Raw genomic sequence first — 21,761 nt, forward strand, 5'->3', positions numbered from 1 at the left:
TGGCGGGTCACTAGTGCTAATGGTGACCCGGGAGTTGTTATTACATGTAGTAATGCTGGGTGTTGTAGTGCGCTGCTTCTAAGAAAGGCTTCACGCTGCGCGAAGCAGAGCTAGGCCGCGTCGTCATAGCAACGGCTGCGCCTTCTCCGTTCTTATGGTGATTCCTGGGGTTGCTATAGCAACGACGCTCTGACTGCTGAGCGAGTCGGCCAAGATGGCGGTGCAGCACTGGCTGGAGAGCTTGCGGGCGGCTAAGAAGACGTGCATCCTACAAGACGGTGACTGACCTCTTCCATTACTTCTAGTGTATACCCGGCGCCTCCATGTTAGCCCTGCCCTGGTATGTGGGCCATGAGGCTGCAAGACACCACTACGGGGCAGCACACTGAAATGCATGGGATATATATATATATATATATATATATATATATATATATATATATATATATATATATATAAAATTTGTATATTTGCGCTCACTACCGCGCTATGCGCCCGCTAACCGTATGTTTGCTGCATGCTGAAACGGTGGGATCTGAATTTACGGCTGGCGCAGAATTGCATGCGGTTAATCCAAAGTGAATTCCATATCCAGAGGCAGAATGGAGCTTCTTTTTTTTACCTGCATGTAGAAAAATGAATGAGGCGGATTTGACGAGGATTCAGCGCCAAAACTTGTGTCCGATTCTGCTGTGTGCATGAGACCTAAGAGGTGATGCGGAGGTGACCGGCGGCGCTCAGTGCAGGCCGCTGGGTTACGGGATAAGGAGGCGCTGACAGCGCTGTATCTTCTGAACTCGGCTGCGGGTACAGACTGATTTCCAGGAGTAATATGCACCAGTGATGCGGATTTTTACTCTGTTTTGGTTGCGGAATTTGCCACGGAGTTTCCTCTGCAGACGTTCCATAACGCGTGTCGTCCCCCCCCCCCCGTAAACATACCCGAAAAAAGGCTCTTGGAGGCTCCTTGTGTGTAGTGACCTCTTCTTCCGCTTCTGTAGAGCTTGTTGACCACTAGACGCCTCTACAACGCAGAGAAGGGATGTCACCCCGTTACCAGAGTCTGAGAGGGGGGGAGCGTTATTGCAATGTGAGAAGCTGGATGGTCATATCAATGACTTGCCCCCCACTGAGCCGTTCAGACCAGACTGTTAGGGGGTGTTGGGACCAGTGGATGTGTGAGGGCACACAAGGTGACCGGGATCAGGACGCCCCATACAGACCACCAGTAGAGAGAAGCATCTGACCAGACTGTTAGAAGGTGTTGGGACCAGTGGATGGGTGGGGGCACACAAGGTGACCGGGCTCAGGACGCCCCCTACAGACCACCAGTAGAGAGGGGCATCTGACCAGACTGTTAGGGGGTGTTGGAACCAGTGGATGTGTGAGGACACACAAGGTGACCGGGCTCAGGATGCCCCCTACAGACCACCAGTAGAGAGGGGCATCTGACCAGACTGTTAGGGGGTGTTGGGACCAGTGGATGTGTGAGGGCACACAAGGTGACCGGGCTCAGGACGCCCCATACAGACCACCAGTAGACAGGAGCATCTGACCAGACTGTTAGAAGGTGTTGGGACCAGTGGATGGGTGGGGGCACACAAGGTGACCGGGCTCAGGACGCCCCATACAGACCACCAGTAGACAGGAGCATCTGACCAGACTGTTAGAAGGTGTTGGGACCAGTGGATGGGTGGGCGCACACAAGGTGACCAGGATCAGGACGCCCCATACAGACCACCAGTAGAGAGAAGCATCTGACCAGACTGTTAGGGGGTGTTGGAACCAGTGGATGTGTGAGGACACACAAGGTGACCGAGCTCAGGATGCCCCCTACAGACCACCAGTTGACAGGAGCATCTGACCAGACTGTTAGAAGGTGTTGGGACCAGTGGATGGGTGGGGGCACACAAGGTGACCGGGCTCAGGACGCCCCCTACAGACCACCAGTAGAGAGGGGCATCTGACCAGACTGTTAGGGGGTGTTGGAACCAGTGGATGTGTGAGGACACACAAGGTGACCGGGCTCAGGATGCCCCCTACAGACCACCAGTAGAGAGGGGCATCTGACCAGACTGTTAGGGGGTGTTGGGACCAGTGGATGTGTGAGGGCACACAAGGTGACCGGGCTCAGGACGCCCCATACAGACCACCAGTAGACAGGAGCATCTGACCAGACTGTTAGAAGGTGTTGGGACCAGTGGATGGGTGGGGGCACACAAGGTGACCGGGCTCAGGACGCCCCATACAGACCACCAGTAGACAGGAGCATCTGACCAGACTGTTAGAAGGTGTTGGGACCAGTGGATGGGTGGGCGCACACAAGGTGACCAGGATCAGGACGCCCCATACAGACCACCAGTAGAGAGAAGCATCTGACCAGACTGTTAGGGGGTGTTGGAACCAGTGGATGTGTGAGGACACACAAGGTGACCGAGCTCAGGATGCCCCCTACAGACCACCAGTTGACAGGAGCATCTGACCAGACTGTTAGAAGGTGTTGGGACCAGTGGATGGGTGGGGGCACACAAGGTGACCGGGATCAGGACGCCCCATACAGACCACCAGTAGAGAGGGGCATCTGACCAGACTGTTAGAAGGTGTTGGGACCAGTGGATGGGTGGGGGCACACAAGGTGACCGGGATCAGGACGCCCCATACAGACCACCAGTAGACAGGAGCATCTGACCAGACTGTTAGAAGGTGTTGGGACCAGTGGATGGGTGGGGGCACACAAGGTGACCGGGCTCAGGACGCCCCATACAGACCACCAGTAGACAGGAGCATCTGACCAGACTGTTAGAAGGTGTTGGGACCAGTGGATGGGTGGGGGCACACAAGGTGACCGGGATCAGGACGCCCCATACAGACCACCAGTAGAGAGGGGCATCTGACCAGACTGTTAGAAGGTGTTGGGACCAGTGGATGGGTGGGGGCACACAAGGTGACCGGGATCAGGACGCCCCATACAGACCACCAGTAGAGAGGGGCATCTGACCAGACTGTTAGAAGGTGTTGGGACCAGTGGATGGGTGGGGGCACACAAGGTGACCAGGATCAGGACGCCCCATACAGACCACCAGTAGAGAGAAGCATCTGACCAGACTGTTAGGGGGTGTTGGGACCAGTGGATGGTTGCACACAAGGTGACCGGGCTCAGGATGCCCCCTACAGACCACCAGTTGACAGGAGCATCTGACCAGACTGTTAGAAGGTGTTGGGACCAGTGGATGGGTGGGGGCACACAAGGTGACCGGGATCAGGACGCCCCCATACAGACCACCAGTAGAGAGGGGCATCTGACCAGACTGTTAGGGGGTGTTGGGACCAGTGGATGGTTGCACACAAGGTGACCGGGCTCAGGATGGCCTTAACAGACCACTAGTAGAGAGGAGCGTGTGACCAGACTGTTAGGAGGTGTTGGGACCAGTGAATTAGGGCACACAAGGTGACCGGGCTCAGGATGGCCTCAACAGACCACCAGTAGAGAGGAGTGTCCAACAAGCAAAAGCAGCTCCAATGGTTTCGTTGTCCGCCATTCAGAGACATGCGGCACCATCATTACAGGCTTCTGTGTTTGTCGGGAGCATTTCTAGGCACTTGGCGGAAGGCCATTTGGTCTTACAGTCCCCATTACATGTATGGCCTCTGTCACCCACCATAGCCTCTGTTTGCAGCGGTGTTGTAAACAACGAAACTGGACTGCTACAGAGTGGAACCGGGTTGTCTTCAGCGATGAATCCAGGTTTAGTTTGGGCCCTGACGATGCCCATGTTCATGTCTGGAGACCTCGGGGTGAGCGCCTCACTCCTGCCTTTGGTGTAGAGCAGTATATTGCCCTACTGCTGGTGTGATGGTCTGGGGCCATCACATATGGCAGTCGGTCACTCCTAGTAGTGGTATGTGGGACAATGACAGCTCAGCGATATGTTCAGGACATCCTGCAGCCACACGTGTTCCCCTCATCGCCACTTCCAAGAGGCAGCAGGATAATGCTCGGCCGCACACACAAGGGGGTCACAGGAGCCCCCACAACATTGTCACACTCTCGTGGCTACCCGGTCACCAGATTTATCGCCAATAGAACCTGTATGGGACCATGTGGGGGGCCAAATTCGACAGCCTACGAATTTGCACGATCTAGAGGCTCAGTTACATCAAATGTGGAGCGATATAAGGCAGAATAATAATCTTTATTTGTATAGCATCAACTTATTCCGCAGCGCTTGAATACCAAACGGAACCTGTATGTCCATGTCCACCCATATCACATCTTGTATCCAAGCTAGAGGCGGTACAACAGGGTACAAGAGTCTCCATGCCCACCTGTATCACATGTATCCAAGCTAGAGATGGTACTACAGGGTACTGGAGCCTCCATGCCCGCCTGTATCACATCATACATCCAAGCTTGAAGCAGCCCAGCAGGGTGCTAGAGCGTCCAAATGCGCCCGTATCACATCTTGCATACAAGCTAGAGGCGGCACAACAGGGTACTAGAGCCTCCATGCCCATCTGTATCACGTCTTGTATACAAGCTAGAGGCGGTACAACAGGGTACTAGAGCCTCCATGCCCGTCTGTATCACGTCTTGTATACAAGATAGAGGCGGTACAACAGGGTACTAGAGCCTCCATGCCCGTCTGTATCACATCTTGTATACAAGCTAGAGGCGGTACAACAGGGTGCTAGAGCCTCCGTGTCTGCCTGTATCACATCTTGTATCCAAGCTAGAGGCGGTATAGCAGGATACTAGAGCCTCCCTTCAAATGTTCAGTGTTCCACAATTCTCCTTTTGCTCTGATACTGTGACACTTCTATCAGCGTTACAATCACACAGAGAACGTGTCATCGATTCTAGGTGCTTGATTTTTTATTTTTTTTTTTTTACACTGAGTGTACCTGGGTATAATGTAGACCAGAAAATGCTCTCGGAGGTTCTCCCAGATACTGTTTTTACCCCCTTTGGGCTGCTGCACTAAATTTTGGTATATATTGTAATAATTGTCATATAGTTATTGTTGGAGATTCACAGAACTTTTTCATTCTTGACTTAATGAGAGAATACATAGTAAATCTCTGTGACAGGACTCCCCAAAATTGCACTGAAAAGTGGGGTGGCCTCCTTAAAGAAGATGGCCAGTATACATAATATGGTGAATCTGAAAATCTGTCACCGGAAATTTGTCCTGGATAAGGAGGTGGAGAGACTGCACTGTATTCATAAAGTCATAAGTAGATCTGTAATAGAGCTGAATGTGTCTTCTAATCCCAGGGAGAACTGATAAAATGGTCCATGAGGTTTACCCATATCGTATCAAGTTGTACCAAATGGGAAGATGGAACAATGCCTCTACAGCGCCACCTATTAGAAGGCAGCATTCCTGCAAGTCAATGTCAGACCTTTTCACAGGCCTTGTAACACGACTGGAAATATACGCCAAAGCCAGAGCCTTCTCCAGAAGGAAAAGATAACCATGTACAGACAGACTGTTTCAGGGTTTTTGCTGGGTGAGGGGTCTATGATGCGGGTCGGGATGAGTGCAGTTTCTCCTTGTGGAGAGCACCTAGTAGTTGTGCGGAGACTTTAAAAGGCCATCAAAGGCACTAAAGAAAAAACTGTACCCCCTCCTGACCCGATTTGTACCAAATGACAGTTCTCACTCACTGTTATGTCATACACACGAACTGGTGAAACTCAGGTGGAACTCAGAAACAGCAAACATCACTTATGGACAGATGTAACACACTGACTGACAAATTCCCAAAACACGACCAAGCATACCTGAGCGCATAAACAGATGTAAATAGATACAAATCGAGGTATTGGTACGTATTTTGGCCAAGATACTTAAGCCCGTGAGCCCACGTCAAGGGTCCTCCTTGTCTTGCGGATCCCTACTCTTAACGAGACAACTTCCACATGAAACCTGCCTGCATGTGGGGCGATCGTCCCGATAAGGACGGCCTCAAGCTTGAACCTTGGGACCTACCTAGTTGACAAATGAAACACAGCAAGACTGAACCCAGCTCACACCAACATGCCAGGGATTTGCATACAACACCGAACACCATGCACCCTGAACAGGACTGTCCGCACCTCATGTCCGGCACCCTGCATAGACACGCAGAAACATGACATTGTTTCACTGAACAAACAGAGGAAAGCCCAGCAGCCTCTAGCAGAGGAGCTGGTATATATGAGCAGCAGACCTGGGGGATTGGCTGGCTGGAGCAATCCACACCCAGCCAGCTTAATCAACCCCCACTTGTGGGGCTGCGCTGCCAGTCCATACAAGACAAAGTGCTGTACATTATATAGCAGCTCTGTCCCATTTACTTGATTGGGACTGAGCTGCTCTCAGGCCATGTGACCGATGAACGGACACCACAGGCCTGAGAAGTGTCCGCGGCCTATTCAATCTGCTGATTGGCGGGGATCCCTGTGGCGTACCAAGTATTAATAACCTGCCCTGAGGATGTCATCAATAGTTTAGTTCCGGAAAACGCCTTTATGGAATAAGCTTAACATTTCAGCTGTAAGGCTTATGGAATTTTTTTCTCACTTTTGTCCTTACAGGGAGAAGGAAAGTACATTTTTTGTTTTCCGATGGCAAAGAAATGGCAGAAGAATATGACCATAAAACACATGAACTGTTGGGTAAGAAGAATCCCTTTATTTATCCGCCGAGTCTGATTTCACTCTAGTTATGTTACATAAAGGATTACATAAAGCCTAGCGGTCCCCTCTTATCCAGCACCGTTGTTCTGGCGGTCCCTTGTGCCATTCTGCCTGACATCACCGCTGAGGACAATATTTGGCTGTAGCGGTCCAGTATGTCACGCCATCACTCCCAAGATGAAAGCAATGAATGGCAAGGGACTGCTGAAGCAGCAGATCTAAGAGGTGAATAGTGTTTTTTTGCTTCATAACTTTTGCTGCTCTGTATCTTTTACATACACGTGAGATAAAACTGCAGCTGAATAGACCATGGCGTATATATGGAGCCCTTCCGACTTCCCCTCTGACGTTGGATCTCAGATCGGTTGACAATGCTTATTTCCCTCATCCTTTTGCAATGTAAATGCACAGTTGGCATATTTACAGTTCAGTCAGCGGACAGATACCTGTCAGTCCACAGGTATCACTAAGTGCATGTCCAACTTTAAGGTGGCCACGCACCTTAGCCCTTTGAGGACCAAGTGTAGTAAATTTACAGCGCTTAGTCCTGGGCTTTAATCATGGCCGATAGCAAAAATACAGCGCAGGATTAAAGCTCCTGCAATCAAACAGGAGTAGGTCGGGTCCTCGGCTGTTACAGTTAGAGCTGAGGACCTAGAGGAGAAAGGAGAAGCTGTTTTTAACCACTTCTAACTTCTCCTTTCCAGGCAATATAGCGCTCAATAAGCGTTGTCCTAAAGAGAGGAGGCGGAAGTGTTACTTCCGCTATGCAACCCAGCGATCACATGACTGCCAGGTGCACCCTGTCACAGCAGGGCTCCAGGGTCCTAGCAGGGCTGCAAGGTCCTAGCAGACCCTGATCAGTTTTGTTAGTGATCTCTCCTATGATCTGTTTATATGCAGGACTGTGCCGGTAACAAGAGGGCATCCTCTACGTCTAGAAGTAAGCAGGTTTCATCACCAACATAGAAAAGGGTTCTTTACGGTAAGAGCAGTGAGACTGTGGAACTCTCTGCCTGAGGAAGTGGTGATGGCAAAATCCATAGAGGAGTTTAAGAGGGAACTTGATGTCTTTCTAGAGCGCTATGATATTACCGGATATAGACATTAAATAACCAGAAGGGTTGTTGCGGGTTTTGGAGTCAGGCAGGAACTTTCAAAAGTTGTTCCAGGGATTATTTTGACTGCCATTATGGAGTTGGAAAGTATTTTTTACCCCAAAATGGGGTAAATTAGCTTCTGCCTCATTGTTTGTTTGTTTTTTTGCCTTCCTCTGGATCAACAAGGAGGGGTGGAAACAGGCTGAACTAAATGGACATTTGCCTTTTTTTTCAGCCCAGCATGCTATGTTACTATGTAACTGTTTGCTGCAGATTTTCACTACAAAATGTATCCTTTTCAATGTAAAGTCCGCAGCTGATCATCAGCAGAATCCATGACAGATTCACGTGCAACACATGCAGATATTTTCGTGGATTCTGCCATGAAATCTACTGTGGATATTCCACTCTGTGTGGTCATAGTCTAAAATGCATACGATATTTACCTTATGGCATTGGCATTAGAAGATTGGCCTAGCTGTCACTTGCAGGGAAACATTAGGAAGAATCTGCAGCCCCTTCCTTCTCTCGGCCGGCGTCACGAATGTGGAATCCATAAGTGCACCTTGTATAAGAAAAGCTGGTATTCATGCATTTGTCATAAATGGGTCATGAGGTTCTCGCAACTGACGACATAACAGGAAAAGTAGTAATCATAGGATCAAACTTTTTCTTAGGCTTCCTGTCTGTAATTCCATTGAAGAATGCAGTATCCATATTCTCCAGCCTGAAATGACTGATAACAGAGAACAATGACATGCATCGCAGGGAGATTATTTGGTTCTCATTACCACACAACTGTTTCTAGATCTGTGATTTTTGTATCCTGTTCACAGTAAGAAAATGGAAACAGAAGTCTGCTCTGGGAGCCTACGGTCAATGGCTGATTGAAGTAGGTGAAGCGGCCCCCCCAGTTGTTGGGGTACTTCAGCCGGACTTCTTAAAGGAGAACAGTTCAAACGTAAGTTTACCCAACAACAGTAAAACAGATTTGTTATTGGCTGGTATGAATACAAATTAAATATTTGCGCCCAGGTCTTTAGCATTAAAGGGGTTTTCCAGGCAATTTCAAGATAGGTCATCAATAGTTGATCGGCGGGGATCTTTTGCTTGGGACCCCAACTGATCAGCTGCTCGGATGCCTGCTGTCACCAGCAAAACACGCAAGGTACAGAGCAGAGGCAGATTGCTCCGACCAGTGCTGGTAATCGCAGGCACAGCTCCTATTAAAATCAGTGACAATTGCGCCTGCAGTTACCAGCACCGTCCATTACACAGGGGATGGCGCAATCTGCTTTTGCTCCTGTGTATTTTGCTGGTGACCGCAGGCTCCCTAACAGCTGATTGGTCCATGATCCTGAGCAACGGACCCCAGATGGTCAGATATTGATGACTATCCTGAGGATGGGTCACCAGTAAAAATTGCCTGGAAAACCCCTTTAATTATTTTCCAGTGCACCATCTACAGTACCTGGAAACATGTAGATTGGTAGGAGGTCTACCTGCTGGGTCTCACTGCCAACTGCTACTTGAAATACCATGTAAATTCATATTTTTCTGAAACCATGAAGCATTGCGAGGTCTCCATTGGCTTGAATGGACATCGGTGGTCTTCTTAAGCAGAAAGCATCACTTGCTGAAGACTTTTCATTAGTACCTACAGGGCAATTGGGAAAGGTCAAATATAAAGCCACCATGTTCTGACAAGTATAACGTAGCTTGCCCATTCGCTATTAACTGTATGGCCTGCTTTATTCTATAGATTATTTAGGGACTAGCCCAATGATCCTGAAGTGTTTGTGGCTGGAATACCCCTTTAAAGAATCTCATGTAATGTGAGGTGTTTTTGTTCTTTTAGCCAGTTTTCATGCGGAAAGACACTAAAACAAGTTTTCAGTGGAGAATCCGTAATCTTCCTTACCCAACAGAGGTCTATAGTGTGACTGCGGACAAGAAGGAGCGCTGCTGCATTGTACGGACGACTAACAAGAAGTAAGTTTACTCCGCACTCTTCTCTACAGACAGTCAGGACTTACTATAATGTGATGAACTGTTGAAGGTTATGGTCTTTGCCAATGCAATACCAAATTTATGTGTTTTTTTTTTTTTATTAATTCTACCTATAAACACTATAAATGAAGCTAATTTTTATACTTAACGGGCTCCGTTTTCCTGCGCTGTCGCATCGGGCAGTCAGCACTCCGTCTATCAGTAAGGCTCTTTTTCATTCAGCTCACTACTAAAGAGAACAGTGGAGTGCGCATGCACGCACTTAAAGGGGCATTCCAGTTGTGAATTTTCAAAAATTACAGCTATGGAAGAGATTTGTGCCATATTTATGCCCAGCTGGTTATGGGTATAAATCGTGCAGCCATTACCTTCTTATCCTGTCCTTAATTTCTGATGTTTCCCTGAGTCACTATGGCCACCACATACCTGCCGATATGCAGCTTGAAACTACATTTCCCAGAGTTCCCTGCTCTGTACTTCCCTCCTGGGCATGTCACCGGTAAGTGTCATTGGTCAGCAATCTGGTCCCGAGAGCAAAAAGAGAAAAAAAAAAAGCCGTACATGCTCGTTCCTTCTCAGCGCTGGAATACCTACAGGCTGCATCCAGGCCGACCCGTGAATAGACACTTCTGAAGGACCAGAAGAAGGTGATGGTTTCTAGAGTTACAGACACAAAATCCAAAGCAGGACCACGCTGCGAACTTTAATAACATTTGATTAGTGCTCATTTGACAGCAACTTTGCATAACCCGAATACCCCTTTTTAATAAAGAGTCACGCTGATAGACGGAGCGTCCACTTTCCGGGGTGACAGTGCCGGAACGGGAATCCTGGTAATTATAAAAATCATATATAATGTTTATAATGGATGTTCTAACACCTTTCTTATGTAGTTTAACCCGGCATATTGCAGTATTAGTATGTTCACAAGCCGATCTCACCATGTTCTTCTGAACTACGGATATATTTACTAAACACATATATAATTATATAATATAAATAAATGTATTAAACATTGCTGATTTTACACTTCAGAGGAAGATCTTGTGTAGAACGATTAGATGATTGTGCAGATTTGTCCTTGGAACAATAGAGGGCGCTGTAGGAGAGGATGCCACAGTGCGAGTAATGAGCTGTTCTACCAATGCAGCTTGTGAATCCATAATCCAACCCTCACTGCCGTTGCTCAGAATACATTAATAACCATAAGCTTTCCTTATAACGCCAACATATTCTGCAACATTGTTATAATTGGGGAGACAAGCGAGTAAAATATATATTAGAAACAAATGAACAATGTGGGAAGAAAAAAAGATCCCTACCCATAGGAGCTTACAGTCTACAGGGGAGAGGACCCTGCTTATAAGAGCTTGTACTCTTCAGCACAGATGTCGCTGCCCAGAAGAGCGGTCCCTGCCTATAAGAGATGACCATCTACATGAGACAGGTTCCTGGCCATAAGAGCTTACACTCTACAGAGGAGAGGTCATAGGGACTGACAATGTACAGACGAGAGGCCATAAGAGTTTATACTCTACAGGACAGAAGCCCGTCACCCCCTGTGAAGCGCCTGTGTAGTACAGTCCATGCAGTTTCATCATTCAGGAAGTTCTGGTGACTGAGGTTGTTCTCTGTAGGAGTCACAGAAACAGGTAATTCGCAGGTAGTTACAATAAGGTCACAAGAACAGCCAAGGGGGAGGACTCCAGGAATATTCACATAGGAAGGAAGAACTAAACCAGGTAATACTAGCCGACTTATAAATACTGGGGGACAAGCTACATATTGAAAGAAAAATCACTAGACTGGTCCTTTAAGCCCTTAACGCCACAGGACATAAGTTTATGTCCTTGCTATGGGGTACTTAACGCAACAGGACGTAAACTTATGTCTTGTGGATAGTGTGGGCACAGAAGCTGAGTCCTCGGCATTCCGCAGGAGGGCTGATGTAATTATGTAGGGCCAATGGGTTGTCATGGCACCCGGACACCCGATACTGGTGTCCCAGCTTGCCACTGCCTATGATCGCTCTTGTAAGCACTAAGATATTGCAGTACGGAAGTATTCCAATGCATTTTCCTAGGAATTATAGTTTCTAGGGAAAAAAACTGATCCTTTTTGTAGTTTAGTAAAACTGCTTTCATTTTTTAGTGGTCACTGCACTGACAGGTATGCCCTTATATCAATGAGCTGCCAGATGCCCCTCTTTTTCGCTGTTTGTTGACAGCTTTATTCCAATACTGGGCATAACAAAAAAGCTGCCAATTAGTAGTGGAGGGGCAGACCAGAGAATGGCTTGTGGATACCGGAGACTACAGGGTGCGCGCACAAAATGAAGAAGACTAGTAGCGCTATGTTGCAGCACAGAAACCTGATTGAATGAAAACTTCAGCATGAAACTAAGTCAGTGGCGCCTATGCTATAATCGGGGTCTCTCAATAGTTTATGCGGCCCTCAGAAAGGAAATCTGGTGATTTCCTTTCAGTCAAATCCAGCTAAAAGGTGTTGTCTTTTCAAGAAAAAAAAATAGCCTAATGGTTATACTCTCCCAACAGAGAATGAAATAAAATGTATATACTTTATTGACATAAGCGCTCAAAACCGACAGACATTAACATTTAGGAATAGGTGGCTGAACTAAATCCTTAGGCCTCATGTCCACGGGATAAATATGATTTAGGATCCGCAGCGGATCACCCGCACGCGGATCCGCATCCCATAGTGATGCATTGACCACCCGCGGGTAGATAAATACCCGCGGATGGTCAATAAAAGTGATTTTTTTATTTTTTTTTTATTTATTTTTTTTTAAATGGAGCATGAAAAAATCTGGACCATGTTCCATTTTTGTGCGGGTCTCCCACGGGGACGGCTCCCGCAGGCTTCTACTGAAGCCTATGGAAGCCGTCCAGATCCACGGGAGACCAAAATCAGCATATACTCACCTGCTCCGGATCTTCCCTTCTTCGCGGCTTCATCTTCTCTCCGTCGCGGCCAGATCTTTTCTCTTCGGGCCGGCGCATGCGCGCGGCACGCAACCGACGTGCCATGCACATCCGCCGGGCCGAAGAAAGAAGATCCGGCCGCAACGGAGAGAAGATGAAGCCACGAAGAAGGGAAGATCCGGAGCATGCGAGAGGTGAGTTAATTCTTATTTGCAGCGCTCATGTCCGCGGGGCAGGAGGGACCCGCTACGGATTCTCCATGGAGAATCCGTAGCGGGCCTGATTTTCCCCGTGGACATGAGGCCTTATGGAGTGCATAAATGAACTAAATATATATTGCTAGGCAGGCTATGAGGGCAGTTGTCTGTAACCACTAATATATTCACACAGCATGCAGTGTTTGGGGAAATAAAGTAACTGTTGGCAACCTATTACGAGATGTACAGGGTGTCAGTTAAGAGAGGTGCTATATAAGCAGCCGTGTTATAATCTTCCAGTAAACTGCTTTCCCGATTTATACATCAATCACAGTTGTGACAGAGGCTGGAGATGTGAGAGAGGTCTCTGTCAGACCACAAAGAAGTGCCTCAATGCCCAGCTACCTATAAGCATTTTTTGTATAGTTGAACTATCCCCTAAACCTAATCAACAACATTTGGTTGTTTGCTGAGTAATTATGACCAAGTTTACACAATTGTAATGAATGGGTGTACAAATTGTAACCCTTTAGTAACCAAGCCTGTTTGCGCCTTAATGACAAAACTTATTTTGGAAATCTGACATGTGTCACTTTAACATAGAATAACTCCGTAAAGGTTTTGCATATCCAAGTGATTCTGACATCGTTTTGTCGACACATATTGAATTTCATTTGGGCGCTAAAAATAGCCTGATAGAATTTGTGTATATTTATTAAAAGCGCCAAATTTGGGAAAATTTTGAAAAAATGGATACCTCTGTTTGTAATGTGTTCAGAAACATAACCACTGTGGCCGTGATATTATGTGTCTATACACAACGGGGCCCAAACCAAAGGAGCAGCCGGTGGCGTTCAGAACAGACATTTTGCTTGAAGATTATTTAGGCCCCATTGCCCACTTGTAGAGCCCTTGAGCGTCCAAAACGATATAGAACCCCCACATTTTGAAAATTAGACCCCTTAACTAATTCATCTAGGGGTGTACTGCGTATTTTGACCCCATGGTTTTTGAATGAATCCAAGCAAAGCAGAAGGAAAAAAATTACGATTTAAATTTGTTTGGCAATTGTGTCATTTTAAAAACATTTTCTTTTGTACAGCAAACATATAAATGAAGACTTTCACCCCAAAATGGATACCCCTGTTCGTCCTGTGTTCTGAAACCTAACCCATGTGACCCTAATCTTATGTCTGTATGCACAACAGGGCCCAAACCAAAAGGAGCATTGAAGTTCAACTGTCTTTTAACTTTTACGTGATCGAGATTATCCATTGGATAACGGCGATCATGTGACTAGAGACCGCTCACCATGGCCCTCGGTCACTGCTCCAGGCTCTCGGCTACCTTTTTAGTAGACAGGAGCAAGAACATTTTAAATTTCCCGGGCACTGCCCAGCTTCTGCACTTGCGTCCGCCATTTTGGCGACAGGCACATGCGCCGAAGCTGGGAGAGGTCTGCTGATAAAGATCCTGTCTGGGGACATCACTGGAGGCCTTGGGTAAGTAATTTCACCTCCCCCGACGAATCACATCCAAGATGGGAGGTGAAACTTTAACTTTTAAAAAAAAAAAAAATTTGACGTGATCGCCGTTATTCATTGGATAACGGCGATCATGTGACCGCGTACCATGAAATCTCCAGGCTTTCAGCTACGTTTGGTAGCCAGGAAAAGGGAGATTTTAAATTGCCCCCACAATCCGCGGCTTTTGCGCATGCGACTGCCATTCTGGTGAATCGCAGCCCCCCCCCCCCCCCCCCCACAAGAGCTGCAGGTTGTCAGCTACCTCCGGTAGCTGACAGCAGGGAGCTGTCACGTCCACAGCCCGCAGGGCTTTAATCTCCAGAGTGAGCGTATTTTTAGGGCCCTGGGGATTAAAGCCCAGCCAGCCAGGACGTAAAAACATTATGGAGTGGTCACTAAGGGGTTAATTTACAATCATTATCCTATGTTAAAGGGCTTTAAATGTGTATTTCAGTTACTTGAAATTTTTTTTGTTTATTTTTAGTTTTTATTCATCCACTGGATGGATGAAAGGTGATGGATCGATGGGGATCCAACCGGTGAGACCCCCACAATCCCATCAATGCAGGGATCCTGTTTGCCCCACTTCCATTCGCTGGGGATCTGCAACTTTTACCCTATATGACCTGAGAAAGATCATGTAAAATGGAGCAGTGAGCGCACAATTAATTTCTTTGCGACTGACGAAAATAGCTGAGCGCTATGCCAAACATGACCTTGCTCAGGTTGGATCAGGTAGGAGCTGTGGTCTTCCAGTGAACGGAAGTGAGAAAAATGGATGGGTGAAAACTCGAAAAAACTTCAACCTTGTAAGGTGCTGGTTTTCTTGGCAGAGATCCAGCTGGTTATGGAGTCTTCAGGCAGCTCTTCATGGGAAAAAGGATGCAAATTAGCTGTGTTCCATAAGGAAGAATACTGTCGCTCTAGTGCATGCTATCCTCTAAGTCCAATGTCTGGCCCATCAAAGACCCTTTAAACGTGACTAATGATGGCAGCCAAGCCAGAGACACCCATCTATGCGCAGCGCTGTTTCGGATATCTTGCTTCTCCTCAGTAAAGAGTCGATTTTATTCCAGGTATCTGTAACACATGAAGAACAGTGGTCCCCAAAGTGACCACCTGGCTAGTAGAGGTGGTTCTGATCTTCTTTATATGCCCTAATATCCCCCCTATAGCAGTCTCATTTAGGTATTACTTGGTCTAAATGGCCGGTTCAGGGCAAGTTTTGATGGTGAGGGTCTTGAGGAGTTGGTAAAGGAGGCAGATTTGGAAGGTGAACTTAATGAGCCTTAGTTTAATAAGACCATTTCCTGGGCCCAACCTTCATCCATTTTTAGTTTTTCCATATTCCTGCTAGAACACGCTTTAAAAGGAAAATAAAACTGACTAATACAGACTGCTGGAGGACGAGGCTGTCTACATGTCTCAGCACCTCTCGTGTTATCAGCTCCAACAATGTACCAGATATATTAATTGTAAGGAACACTCATTCATTGGATTACTTGCTCAGTTCCTCCCTGTCCCAAGCGAAGTTCTGTGCTTTGTATAGTCTTTTTATCTATCATTGAGGAGTTAACACTTCTTTAACATGTCTTTGTGTTCATCTAATCTCTGCTGTTTAACCTTTGACATCTCCCTTATTATCCATGTCTGCCACCTTTGCCAAATACCAAGAGTAGCTACATCACAGGAAACTTTAATCTCTGTCAGAGCATATTCTGCACCCAGTCTCTCTCTTCTCTCGTCATTTTGTTAATGTATGTATATTTGGCATTTACCAATATAAAAAAAATAATCTTTATTAGATGGCGGCTGCTGAACCCCAACTTTTGTACAGAGGAAAGTTGTAAAATGCAAAGGAAAAAGGGTAGAACTTTTTAGAGTTAAAGGGGTTGGCTGACATATGTGTATTTTATTCTACATGTAGGAAAAGTGACCAAATAGAAAAGCCTATAATGACCGGTTGGCATGGTGGCCCCGCACCATCCAGCTCGGCTTTGTTTATTTGACTGCAGATAAGCTCAGATGGGCGTACACACTGCTACAGCCAATCGCTGGCCTCAAGGGTCTCATGCCTCACACTATTGGCTGCAGCAGTCACATATGTGTACGGGCACATCGCCGCTGCACAAAATAAAGTTGAGCGTCCCTCAAATGTTGTATGCAAAGTTTTAAATACATTTAAGGGGTTTTCCAGGACTATGCTATTGATGAGCTATTTTGAAGAAAGGTCATCAATAGTTTAACCCCTAAAAACCCCTTTAGATTCACATTGGGCATCAATGACCATATTGTGTTCTGACTCGGCATGAGTCTTTCAGACTTGCATACTCTGCCGAAACGCTTCGCATTATTGATGCTGAGCGGGAATTAAATTATTGAAGATTTTGTAAATGACATATCAGTGCTGGTATTGTGTGGAAATGTCCAGGTGTCATGGCGGCCTTCTGAAGACCCCTAAGGGTTGCTATTAGAGATGAGCGAGCACGCTCATTCAAGGCTGATACTCAATCGAGCATCGGTCTTGTCGAGTAACTGATTACTCGACCGAGCATCATGTGGAGAGGCAGCCGGGGGAGAGTGAGAGGGATCTCTTTCTCTCCTCGCCCACACGACTCCATCGAAGGAAAACTAAATACGGTAGGTTTGGGTGGGCCAGAAAATGGGGACAGAAGGCAATCTCTGCTTACTGACCCACGGAATAAAGATAATGTGATTTCTTTACTGCACCCCGAAGGCTGTAAAGCAACTCCGCTCCCCAGAAATGGCAGCTGTGCTTTTTGCCATGTTGCCTCACTTAGAAACTTTTTGAACTTTTCTATTACATTTATACGGTACTTTAAATGATACCATTAAAAAAATACAATTCCTCTTGCAAAACAGAAGCCCTCCTGTATATAGATCAGCGGAAAAATAACAAAAAGGTATGATTTCTTGAAAGGGGAAAATGCATATGACAAAAAGTCGCAGTGGGAAGGGGTTAATAGACCTGAGTGTCTTCCAATCTGACCCCAGCCTAGTATTGGTGCTGAATTAGGGGCATATTACCCAGCTGGGTGTAGATCTGGGCCAACAGTCAACCTTTGTGTTAATAATAGTAACTATCAGAGTGTTGCTATAGAAAATGTGAATCTAAATGATAAAATGATGTGGAGAAGAGAAATTAGAAAAGAGCTCGCCAGGTATATAATGCTCCTTACAGATGGTCCATGTGGGCGCTGTTGCTGACATTGCAGATGCGGGGTTGTCGGTCATCCAGTTCTGTCCAGACGTATCCCTGCATCAGAGATGTGATGTTTTAGGTCATCTGGAGTCACCAATGGCGGCCAACCTCCATCATCTGCAAGGTGCACTAAAACTAGAAGGGTTCTTCTATCTCTTCATGTAATTCTGGCTGTTGTATGAATAAACCAGCTTTACTTGTGCACCAATCCGTTTGAATCGCCCTGCATTGTCTTGCTCTACTGAGCGTTGTCTGTACAATGCCTTGGTATGTACTGTAGACATTCTTGACACATCACCGCTGCCTCTTTGACAGTCCTTGAGAAATCACAGACCTATCAGCTGTTTAAAATATCTTCCTCCACGTCTGATACCACGAATGTGAGCGAAGCGCCAGTCACTTCTAGAGATTCCTGTTAGTCCTATAGTAAACCACTAAGTATGTTATGAACTATAAGGCTGGGATCACACAAGGAGCTTTAGGGGTGTTCATTCTCTGCGCTAAAGAAAGCCATGCCTCTTGTACAAACAATAGAATGGCGCCCAGGATACCACAGCATATACTGTATAAACATTTTATTTCAACCATACCACTATAGCCCATGCGTTTCCTATCTGTGAACTTGCCTTCACAATGTTACTGCAACTTGTTCATGTTCTTGACTTCTGACTTCTGTTTGCTCTATTTTTAAGGTATTATAAAAAGTTTTCCATTCCTGACCTAGACCGATGCCAGCTGGACCTGGACGAGAGCGCCCTCAGTTTTGCCCATGCTAATAATACTTTAATTATAACTGTAAGTATTGATAAATGGACTGATTAAAGGGGTAGTACCAGAATCGCAAGTTATCCCCTACCCATAGGTTAGCGGATAACTTGCTGACCGGTGGGGGTCTCACTGCACACCCCCTCCTCTACCCTCCACTTCCCTACTGATCCTGAGAACAGGGCTGTTTTCCTATCCTCCTCACTACAGGCTTGCTGTACTCCCCACATAGAGAAGACTGAATAGAGTGTTGCTCAGGTAAGCATGCTACCACTCAATTCATTTTCAATAGGACTGCCGGAGATTGCTGAGCTGCAACCATTGAAACGAATGGAGTGCCAACCGCTCAGGATCAGGCAGTGCCCCATTCATTCTGATGTCACTGTGGGTAGAAGCAACCCCTGCAGTGACAAACAGTGGAAGACACGGGACCCCCATCAGCAGTGAGACTCCCACTGATCCTCATATATGTAAAACCAACATGTGCTGATGAAGTATAATGTGTTTTGTAGGAATTTAAGGCAGCATTCACACATGGTGGCCTCACTACCACCGAAACAGTGCCAAAGTAGAGATGAGCATTATTTTTAAATTGACTGAAACTAAAAGCATTGTTTTTTTGCATGCAGTGTGCTATAGATGGAGGAGCCCGAGGTCTAAATGAGTATTTTGATGCAGAATTCCCAACATCAGAATGTTCCCGCAGCGTCCTGCGGAATATTCCATCCTATCTGAAAGTGTCGGAAGGGTTCATCGTTGTTGCAGACTGTCCCATTCATCTGAATGGGGCATCTAAAAACTCATTTGCTTGCTACCAAAAGAACCCCATGCATGTGATATTGAGTCACGTCTATTTCTGCAACTCCGCTGTGTATGACTATATATATTCCATTAGTGTTAGCAGGATAGAGGTCACAGTTTACGACAGCCTGCATTTTCCCCCTGGACCAGCATACGCAGGTGATCCATTTGGGGCACTTAATCTGATTTCCTGCATCTTATCTACTTTCATATTTGGAATATTTGCAATCATGTGCTTTATCTATATAAACTGTCCTGGTTACTTCACGCACAATGACGGTCAGGCACAGAATTGCCCGACTGCTGTCCCAAGACTAAAGGCCCATTTACACACGATTGGCGTTTGAACAAACGACTTAACAACGTTTTTTGCTTTCAAATGCTGAGCGTTATCACGTAAAGATAATTGTTTGAACTCCTCGCCATTTCCCTCATTAGCTATGTAAACCCTGTATATGTGGTTTGATCAGGTGGGCGTGTGTTTATGCGAAGAATCTCTGGCCAGGAGGTTTTTAATTAGTGTGAAGAAAAGCCATTGTCTACTGCCACATGAGTCATTATGTTTAGCTGGGCAAACAATCAACCCTCCCCTCAAGTCGTTTGAAAGACTGAATGACTAACTGAATGGCATTTTAAACCTAACAACAAGCGAATGAACTACCGATTATTTTTATGTAAGCTGAAACTCAGCGATAAACGACAAGTGGATGAATAGTGCACAATGGCTTTGCTTTTACATGTAACGATTATCAATCACTTTCACTCGTTTGAATGAATTTTGAGCGATAATCGTTGTGTGTAAATGGGCTTTCACACAGGAATGAGCAGTCATTCAGTGAATGGAGGCGAAGTGCGCTGGAGCTCTCTTCCAACTACCCTCCTCCATTCACTGAACAAGCAGTTGTTTTAACAATGAACAACTGCCTGTTTATCAAACTACTAACGACCGCATGTCCGTTAGTATGCATGTGTGTTGGTGCTTTTCATACTCTGCTCCTGGTGACGTCATCGCAGGTCCTACAGCATATATAAAACAGAGTTTGACTAACAAAAGTAGAACAAAATTAGGGCTCTTGGAAGGGGAGGACAAAAATAATAAAATGAGAATACAACAAAGCCGTTATTATCTCAGACACAACTCAACGGTCCTGACATCAGACCCTGACCTACCGCCATCACAGAGATCCAGCAGGCTGAAGGAATTGCGGTGACATCACTTCCACGCCTCCCAAGTCAGGGATCACATGACCAGGGGCTAATCACTGTATCCCGGAGTTTGCTGTGCTGGTGATGTCTGGAAATCAGGATGGATGTAGTACAGCTGTGTGTGTGATGGGTGGGGGGTCATGGTGCATGTAGTAGAGCAGTTTGTGTCATTTGTAGGAATCAGCAATGATGTAGTAGAGCTGTTTGTGTAATGAGTGGGGATTAGGATGGATGTAGTAGAGGTGTGTGATATGTGGGGATCACGATGGATGTACTACAGCTGTTTGAATCAGAATGAATGTAGTGCAGCTGTTTGTGTTGTGTGGAGAAGCAGGGTGGATGTACTACATCTGTGTGTGTAATGTGCCGGGAATCAGGATGGATGTAGTCAAGCTGTTTGTGTCATGTCCGGGGATCAGGATGGATGCAGCACAGCTGTGTGGTGCATTGCGCCACCAGAAACACTGGTGCTATAATTTCCTAATAATTACTAGTATTAAGGTACAAGTTGCTTTGTTGCAGTGAGCTGAAATTAAAGGACTAGCAACTAATGAGTAATTTCCCGCTCAGTACCCTGTTGGGTCCAGCATTTTTTTTTTGTCCAATAGTTGTCTTGTGTAAGACCTTCCTCTGTCTTCCATTGTTTATCGTGAAGATGTTGACGGAGCATTCAGTAACTTGTCCCATCTTTTTCAAAGTATCAGAAACCAAAGGAGATTCTCGTTGTCGAAGAAGAATTGCAGAAAGAACTGAAATCGATGAAGTCCAGTTCTGAAGGGGACGTAGAGTGCAAAACTCAGTGACCTGTGAAATGTCTTCTCTTTATAGTTTTGTATATAAAAGAATAAATGCGTATGAAAAGTCGGCTTCTGCCTCTTCAGTATGTAGTGAACCCCCAACGCTACACAATGCCACATACTTCAGCAATTAAGACTTTCCAGGGAAAATACCCATATCGTCCATGTAAGCCTAATGGATGAGAGGACATGGTTTTATGTGTTGGTATTAAGCCTTCGTAGACCGTCTGTCAGGAAAGGCGACTTAATGGCTCCAAATTTACATTAAAAAATGCAGCGTAGATTATAGTAACATATAGCAGACCAACATTATAGACCTCTGCAGATTAAATGATGATTCGTGAACGTTTAGACTTAAGATGAATGTGCAGGGATAATGCTTTAGATGACACAAGAAAATATATTGCCATGTTTGTATCATAAATTTACAGACAAACTGAAGTTAATACATTATTAGAAAAGACGTGAGATTGGGTTGGAGTCGGACTTTAGGGTGCCGCAACCACCCA

At 46.1% G+C, this 21,761-nt stretch overlaps 1 protein-coding gene across 1 annotated transcript; it reads left to right on the plus strand.

Moving 5' to 3' along the window:
• The first annotated feature begins 2 nt into the window (after window positions 1–2).
• Window positions 3–21,319, plus strand: DPCD (deleted in primary ciliary dyskinesia homolog (mouse)). The gene is made up of 6 exons (XM_066600952.1): window positions 3–278; window positions 6,581–6,661; window positions 8,619–8,743; window positions 9,641–9,774; window positions 18,376–18,478; window positions 21,154–21,319. Exons 1-6 carry the CDS (start codon window positions 215–217, stop codon window positions 21,256–21,258), a joined length of 612 nt encoding a protein of 203 aa, XP_066457049.1. The 5' UTR covers window positions 3–214; the 3' UTR covers window positions 21,259–21,319.
• Window positions 21,320–21,761: the final 442 nt, after the last annotated feature.

The sequence above is a fragment of the Eleutherodactylus coqui genome, chromosome 4 (assembly GCF_035609145.1).
Source record: "Eleutherodactylus coqui strain aEleCoq1 chromosome 4, aEleCoq1.hap1, whole genome shotgun sequence".
In the NCBI taxonomy this organism is placed as follows: domain Eukaryota; kingdom Metazoa; phylum Chordata; class Amphibia; order Anura; family Eleutherodactylidae; genus Eleutherodactylus; species Eleutherodactylus coqui.